Genomic DNA, 8,125 nt, shown 5'->3' with positions numbered 1-8,125 from the left:
TGAGATGAGAGGTAGCTACATCTAGATGAGCATTTTAATAGCATAATGCCAGCGTAGATAAATCTTTTATGTTACAAACAGAAATAGTGCATTCATAGAATCTTATGTGAATTTGCACTAGCTTAGGTTTCTGCAGAGTTGCTGGAGAAAACATTTTTAACATTGCTACAGCACTGACTGAGACTAATTGAGCACTCTGTAACAGTTTATTGATGGAAAATGCAGAGCTAAATGCTTGTCAGTTTAGAGCTCCAGTCTTAAAATGGAGACTTGTTATGATGTTAAAAAGGAGTTCCTCAATGTTAACAGCAAATGGAAGTTTTCATTAGAAATCCAGTGACACCTAGTGGCAAACCCGGAGATGAGATGGGGGAAGTTTCAGCTCTCTTGTGGAAGTGCATTGCCTCTTCTCTTCTGATACGCCAGTCTAAAATCCTCTCCAAGCATATTGATGTCACCTTCATCTCTGAGTATTCCCTGCAGCAGAGGGAAACAAACACACGTTGGCAGGTAAAACACAGAGAGAGCTCTGAGATTTTTCAGGGAAGAGAGTGCTTGTAGCTTGTATCCTGGTTCTGGTGTCACCTTTGAAACAAACAGCCCTGAAAACTGAAACAAAACTTCCCAGATGAGTCTGAATTCAAGCAGGTGTGCTGGGTGCTGACCTAGAACTGCCTCTTTCGTTCTTCACGCAAACGATGGCAAGAACTGTGTAAAGATTCCAGCATGAGCAATGCACAAAAGACAACATTCATCTGCACTCTCTTAATGGAAGCATTTGTAGTCGGCACAGCACAGGTCAGTGAAATCAAGAGGATAGGCTCTGGATGGGGCAAGGCTCTGCCTCCATCTTTAGTTGTACTGAACTAGCCCGTAGAAAGACATCATTCTGGAAATCAGCTGATGCTGAACAACTTCATCAGAAACTATGTTTTGGGGAAGGGAAGCAAGGGAAACTGGAAATCAGGATCTCCACTTCTAAATTAATTTTAGGCTAAAAATGTGTATGACCCACAGAACACACTTAAGGCAGCACTTAAGGAAAAACATAAACTACAAATTGCATTTGTATTTAACCATTTTGAGCGAAGTAACATGATGTATGACTACAGGATTCAGACACAGTGTTAAAGCAGAGAAAAGAACAAAGCAGAACATCAATATCGTGGAACAGGCATGAGCCCTGGACACTGACATCACCAAGACTTCCTACAGCAACATATTCAAACCAGAAAACTATACCACAGTATTGCCAATTAGGGTTATCTTTAACTAAATCTACATTAGAAAATAATTCACTCCAAATTTTACAAATTCATGACCAAATCAGTGTATTAATATTTGAATAAAAAAATACACTCCACTACATTTACAATGCTTTCCCATATTGAAGAATTTCTTTAAAGAGTAAGAAATGTAAATGCATTTCCAGATCCCTGCAGCATCTCCTTGTTCATTTGTGGCCCACCACGTGGTCCTTCTGATTACGAAGTGTAATACAAAATAAATTGCAGTTTGTTCCTATTACAGTGACTGCTTCCATCTTTTTAACTCTAACAAACACATGGATGGATGGATGCAGTGAGCTCTGAAACACAGCAGAGTCAAGGCCTTGTTCCTTTGGGAACAGAAGACTCAGAGGAAAAGCCAATGCTGTAAGAAATTGCTTCCCAAACCCCAACTGAGAAGCGTGGTAGAAATGGGGTTTAAGACACAGCAAACCCCTTTCCAGCTAGCAGAGCCCTGTTCTAGAACTTACATGCCATACTCCAAAAACTGGATATGCAAAACACTGTAGGAGCTTTCAGCAAGCTCTGTACAAGGCATACACATTACAGTAGAGCCCAAAGCCCCTCATACACAAAGAGTATTTTGGTAAATTGTTTCCCAAAGACAAAAGAAAGGAAAAAGGAGAAGGTGAGCTCAGGAGAGCTGACACAATAAAGGACACCCACCAACTCCATTAATTCACACAGCTCTGCAACTTCACCTTAAAGAGGGCAAACATTTAAAGCACTGAAAATACAATTCACTTACTGGAGGAAGATAACCCAGTAATTTAGATGCGTGCTCCTTCAAGAGTTTCTGTCTCTCTTCTTCAACAATTGCCTGGAACTTCTCTTCTTTCTTCACCTCCAACTGTCTTTCTTCAAGTTCCCGCTCCTACAGTAAAGAAGTTCTTGTAATGCTGCAGTTTTGGCTCTCTGAACATTTGCTTCCACCAATATCTACCACAGTATAAAGAGAAATTTTTTTTAGTGGAGTAAATTCTGAACTTCCACTTACTAACTCCTGGTCACAGGAAATTCATTTGAAAAGGGTGGAAAAGTTTATGTAAAAAAACCCAAAGCACTGTTTAAACAATATGGATTTGGTAACGAGAAAAAAATGTCAGAGAAAAGAGAAGACTGAATGGCAAGACACAGGGCTGGTCTGCTGCATAAGCATGTGGTCTCAGTACTGGAAGCCATTTTCAAGGTAGGTAAATTTTGGTTCTTTCCTGGCTCTCAGACAAGTTAGGCTGTTCCTGCCCTTCTGTGCTAATCCAAGAAGAAGAGAAACAGGCACGCAGTCTCATGCTGATTAAGTAGAAATCTCAATTCACACTGCACATGTAGCTTATACCCTACAAATGGGTCCAAAAACCACAGCAGAAGATTCTGTGACTTGTTTTCAGTTTACGTTTTTCCTCCTCAGATGATAATTCAAGAGACTTAATCTAAAGCCAAGGCTGGGACTGCCCCTTTTCATGCATCATGATCAGTGTAGTACCCTAGTTGTGGCACTGACCCCATGGCTCCTGAGGAGGGATTTGCAGAGCATGTCAAGTATTCAGGGCTTTAGGGATGTTGTTGACTTTAGCTACAAAAAAAGTTAGCTTGAACAAGACTTTTTTCACTTGTCAGCAAACCAAAACAAAAGCCTGCTTCACCTGCACATTTCTCTGCAAGTCCCCTGTCACCTTTCCCTAGTAACAACAGCCTTGTCGCTTCAGAGAGCGGGAGTGTCCTCACTGAAACCCTTTGGCTCCAGCCTAAGGCAAATATGAAAGCTCTTACTTTATCTGCAACAAGCTGTTGGCGACGGTGTTGAATAAGTTTTTCCACAGCCCTTCCGTGTTCAAGCTGTTTCATTCTTCGTTTCTGAGCATTCAGCTGGTCAAGGCGATCATCCTCTGCCAACTTGGCCAACATCTGTTGTCTGAAGGCTTGTTCCTCTTCTTGTATAGCTTGTTGCACAGCTGCCTTCAGAGCCAACTGCTCTTTGTATGCTTGCTGTAAGTCTAGGCGCTGCCTTAGTCTCTTTTCTATTTCTGCCTGTAAAGGAAATGTAATCAAAGGCTCTGCTACTGAACATACTTTGGGAAACTCTCACTCAATGTTTGTAAAGCATCACAACTCCAGTGACATGCGCAAAAGCTGAAGGAGAGCCACTCCATCACAAAGATGTCAGAAGAAGTGAAGGGATGTAAAATATTGCCCTTGCATTCACTTTATTACATATCTTCTAGATCAGTGATTCAAAGTTTTCATTTTCTCTTTACATTTTGTATCTGGTCTGTTTAGACTTGGCTGCCCATAGCTACAAGTGTTCCATAAACTACATGGTTTCCTGCATAACCACTATTTTTATTTTATAGAAGTTTCATCCAGACCAGTTACATTAGCCTGAATGTTCTGGAGGAATTACAGCAAAGCTGCAATAATCCTCTCTCCACTTGGCATTTTCCATTAACAGTTTATGCACAGGTACACATTAACATACATACAGCATGTTAAAAAAACCCCATATCTGACAAGTGCGACAATATCCGTATATCTACAGAAGCCCAGTGAAAGTGAAATATTCCCCTTCCTCCACACTGCACAGGTTATACTTCACCTACGTGCCAGCACTTACCATCTCCTTCTTCCTTTCTGCCTCTGCTTGTTCTTCCAGATACAGCTCTTGGAGGATTTGTTCTTGTTCTTTGTGCTTCTGTTGCTCTTTTTCCAGGTTCTGGACAATCTATCACAGGAAGGAAAGATTTCTAAATAAAGACAAGAATGTACAAGAATCTTATTTCTCCAATTTAAGTTTTTATACCATGCTTCGAACTCTTTGTTTTCTCTCCTCAGCATCTCGAACTTTAGCAATCCAATCTTCTTCTCTTTGTTGCCGAAGGTTGGCAAATTCCATAATTTTCCTATTTTCTTCTTCCACCTCTTCCTGTTTCCTTTTCACCCAGACAGCTTGATCTTTTTTATATTCTTCAATATGTGCCTGAGTTTCTCTTATTTTAGCTAACTTCAGTTGTTTTTCCCTGGAGAAGATGGAAAAAAAATGTTTATTTAACATGGTGCAGAATCATGTTAAACAGACCATATACTCATAGCTAACAACATTCCAGAGACTAAGATTTAATGATTCTCCATATCCATTTACACACCTAAATTGAATACACTTATTTATGAATTGCCCCCAAAAAAGATTCTCATGTCTAACCCCTTTCTTAGGGAGGACAGTCTCAACATATTGGTACTCATTACTACTGCATTTCATACACTCTGTCAAATCAAAACCAGGAGGAAGCCCAATAGACTAATGGCATCAGCATCTCTTAGACTTTTTATTTATACTAAATGCTACCCCACCACAGAGACACTACTACCCTGCCCTCAGGAGCCTCATTTCCTCTCCCTGTCCATAAGACAGGCACACAACATCTCTCACAAAGAGGCAGGGACAGGAGGCGAGTCAGAAATCAGTGACACACAGCCATTTCCAGCACAATGGGACCAGTGGAAGCACACCTTGAAATCAGCTGGATTTTGTGTTTGGGGAACAAGGATGTGAGACTGGCTGGAACATTCTGATGTTTATACAGCAAAATTCAACAAGTCAGTCTCTTATTAGTAAAATGTGACCAAGGAAAACTAAAATGAGCCTTAGTCTATGAAATAAATATATAAGAATTAGTTTCTACACAGAAGTACATGAATTGTTTTGCTTTAAGTTCATAAATAATAAAAAAGTAACTAACATTTGATCTTCCTCATTGATCTTTCTTAAAATTTCATCAATCATGACTTTCTCTCTTAGAAACTGCTCATAAGCATCCTGCTTCTTCCTCTCTTGTTCCTCAATCTGCTTCTCCAGTTCTCTGTGATACATTATTTTCTCCTCCTTTCGCCTCTGTTCTGCAGTACTTTCTTCTCTTATTGCCCTTTCGTGCTCTTCCTTCATCTTTTGAGCTATTTCACCCTCACGTATCTATAGGGAGAAAAGCAATGCAAGATTCCTTTTTACTCCCACTAATAACACTTGTTATGAAAACACAAGTAATGTAAAAAGGCATCACACAGCACTACAAAAAAAAAAGAAATGTTTTCTACCTCAGCCTATAAATGCAGTGCTGAACATGCCTAATAGCTTAATTCAGTAAGCAGAACCCTTGAAGAGAACCCTCAATATCTAAACAACTTAAAGGAACTAACAATACTTTAAGGAAGCTGTGTATTGAACGAAGACCAAGCAGAGCATTCAGCATGAGCAGAACTATAATCAGCTTAATGACTGGATGTCAGTTAACACCACAGAACATCCTCTGTCAACTCTTGTCTTTAGCACCATCTGCATAAACTGAATTGTGTCTAAAACATTCATGGAATCAGAACCATCTGCCTGATCACCAGGGTTATTCTACACATAAATACAAGTTCACAATTCTCTGAAGTGGTTCAGGTAGATGTGTAGTAACAACATTTTCAACAATCTGCTTCTGAGGTAATGATTCACTACAATAAGCAATTGTTCTACATGTTGTGCCACAGTTTTAACTTGGATAAATATTACAAAGCCATTAAAATAAAAACTCTCTCCATTCACACAGCTTTATTCTGCTACTTCGATTGCAATAACAAAGCAAACCTTTTCTATAGCTGGTTATTGATAGATAATTAGTCCTTCATTAACACAACCCCCATTTTCAACACACCCCGAAAGCCCACATTGAACACTGTTTTAGATAGCAAGTTCAGTAGCAAAGGAAAGGTGATCAGCACCATCCCTACAACAAGCCCCTGCACTCGGGTGCAGCTCATTACCATGTTCTCATACTGCAGAGCTGCCTTCTCAGCGATCTGCGCAGCTCGCTCCTTGTTCATGTAAGCGAATTTCAGCTTCTTGTCCAGCTCCTGAAGTTCAAGACTGGGGAGGTAACACATTTATCCTATTACAAGGAAGTACCCATAGGAAATAATGGAATTCCCATCACTGCTTAAACCCAATTTAAAAAAAGTATTTTTCAGGCAAAAATACTACTCTACTAAAAGCACAAAAAGAACATTTGTTTTAAAACAAGAGTTATCTGTATTTCTACATATGCTGTCAATACTTGTTCATACTTTACATCTAACTACATAAATACATGCATGCTATGAATATGCATGCTTACAGAAATGTATAACTTTAAGTATATATATAAACATATATTCAAAACATTCTTAGCAACCTTTATTGACAAAATTTGCTTAAAATTAACTTATCAAACCTTACTCTTAAAATAACTTTCCCTCCCAGCTCAAATTCATTTTTGCTTCTGCTACAACTTTCAGCCTATCTCACCCCACTGAGGGCACAGCCTTGTCAAACCTCCCCTGTCCCACCGCCCAGTCCTCCTCTGTCCCACATTTGCCTCCACTGCTTTTCTCTGACACACACATCTCTGGCATTTGCAGCCACAGCCACAACCTTCTCCCAACCACCACTCAAAATCAACCTTTTCCCATGTTTTTTTTCCAGTTATGATCTTCTCTATTGCACAAATTTAGGAAGTTAAAGCCTGTTGTAAAAAGTAAGTTGTGCATTCTGGTTAGAGCACACTAGAACTGCCTCTGTTGCTTGAAAAGATCCCGTCCTACAATCTCACTGCATCTAAGGCTCAGTCAAAATGCAATCAAGAGAAATAAAAAGCAAGCAGGAGGTACACGACAGGCTGCATGCTTCTATAAGCACACTTCTCAGCGAGTGATTTACAGCAGCAGCTAGTTAAATGAAGCACTGAGCTCTGTAAAGCGTTACCTGTTCTGCCTGATTTGTTGCCTCATCCTCTCATCTTTAAGTTTCTCGTGGTTCAACCTCGCCAGCTCTGCCGCCAGCCTCTCCTCCTGCTCCAGCTGCAACTCCCTCTGGGCTTTGCTCTCTTCGGCCTGACCAGAACAAACAGTCCCCGTCACGCCTCTCCCACCGCAGCTGCACCTACAGCTAGAAGCAGGCAAACCGCACGACCGCGCAGCCGGAAGACGACCCGCCAGCGGCACCACCTCTCCCTGCCCTCCGCCGACCCCAGTTCCCCGGTCCCCCTCACCTGCCGCACGGCCTCCTCCATCCGCCGCTCCTGCTCCAGCGCCGCCCACAGCCTGGCAGCCCGCCGCCGCCCGCTCCGCTCCTCCGCTTCCATCGAGACCTCCACCTGCCCCGCATCCCGCTTCAAGAACGCCTACGGGCGAGAAGACCGAGTGGGTAACACAAGACAGAACAGGAGCAGCCCCAGGCCCGGCTCCCCGCTCCCGACACCCACCATAGCGGCCGCCCGCCAGCGCCGCCGCTGTCATGGCAACGAGAGACGTGACCGGGAGGAAGTGCGGGGAACAGTTTTAACTTCCGGGGAAGGCCGCGGCGCTGATTGGTGGAAAAGGCAGGCCGGGCCTATCACGGACCAGGTGGGCGTAGCCGTGGCAGGAGCAGGGCTGCCCGCGGGGCTGAGGTCAGGGCCTCCGGCGCTGCCTGCGTTCACCGGTAGCCGCGGCCCGTACCGGGCAGCGTTCGGTTCAGTGTTTCTGTGCTGGATCCCAACCAGGCGGCGGGAGGGGGGGGGTCAACCGCACAGGGTGAAACCGGGATCCAGCGGCATACAGAAGGTGGATGTGGGTGACCTTCATTGGAACAAGACGGTCATTGAGAGCCCTTACACCACTCAAGTGCTCGCTCCAGAGGGGTGCGCTGGGATGGCTTTGCTCCCAGAGGGATTCAACCCCAATCCATGGCCAACCACTTCTGCCACTTTTCACACCGTTGTTTTCCTTTCTGCCTAGTGAAGTGAAACTAAAGACGTGTAATCAAAGCAATATTTAAAATTCAGTAA

At 42.8% G+C, this 8,125-nt stretch overlaps 1 protein-coding gene across 1 annotated transcript; it reads right to left on the bottom strand.

Moving 5' to 3' along the window:
• Positions 1-190: 190 nt before the first annotated feature.
• On the bottom strand, positions 191-7,608 carry MNS1 (meiosis specific nuclear structural 1). Its single transcript, XM_034066240.1, has 10 exons — positions 7,562-7,608; positions 7,349-7,480; positions 7,063-7,190; positions 6,087-6,189; positions 5,024-5,253; positions 4,087-4,303; positions 3,901-4,008; positions 3,060-3,317; positions 2,038-2,163; positions 191-477 (listed from the first exon to the last, which is right to left on the bottom strand). The coding sequence occupies exons 1-10, from the start codon at positions 7,562-7,564 to the stop codon at positions 379-381; spliced, it is 1,404 nt and encodes a 467-aa protein (XP_033922131.1). The 5' UTR covers positions 7,565-7,608; the 3' UTR covers positions 191-378.
• Positions 7,609-8,125: the final 517 nt, after the last annotated feature.

The sequence above is a fragment of the Melopsittacus undulatus genome, chromosome 9 (assembly GCF_012275295.1).
Source record: "Melopsittacus undulatus isolate bMelUnd1 chromosome 9, bMelUnd1.mat.Z, whole genome shotgun sequence".
NCBI classification, from domain to species: domain Eukaryota; kingdom Metazoa; phylum Chordata; class Aves; order Psittaciformes; family Psittaculidae; genus Melopsittacus; species Melopsittacus undulatus.
This window is presented reverse-complemented; position numbering and strand designations above follow the sequence as displayed.

What these genes read in the sequence shown, in the direction of transcription:
- MNS1 (XM_034066240.1), bottom strand. An exon ending in CAGAAAGGAAGAAGGAGATG is followed by an intron (nt 3,318 to 3,900) that starts GTAAGTGCTGGC and finishes TTTCCTTTACAG; the next exon opens with GCAGAAATAGAAAAGAGACT. An exon ending in TACTGGGTTATCTTCCTCCA is followed by an intron (nt 478 to 2,037) that starts GTAAGTGAATTG and finishes CCTCTGCTGCAG; the next exon opens with GGAATACTCAGAGATGAAGG.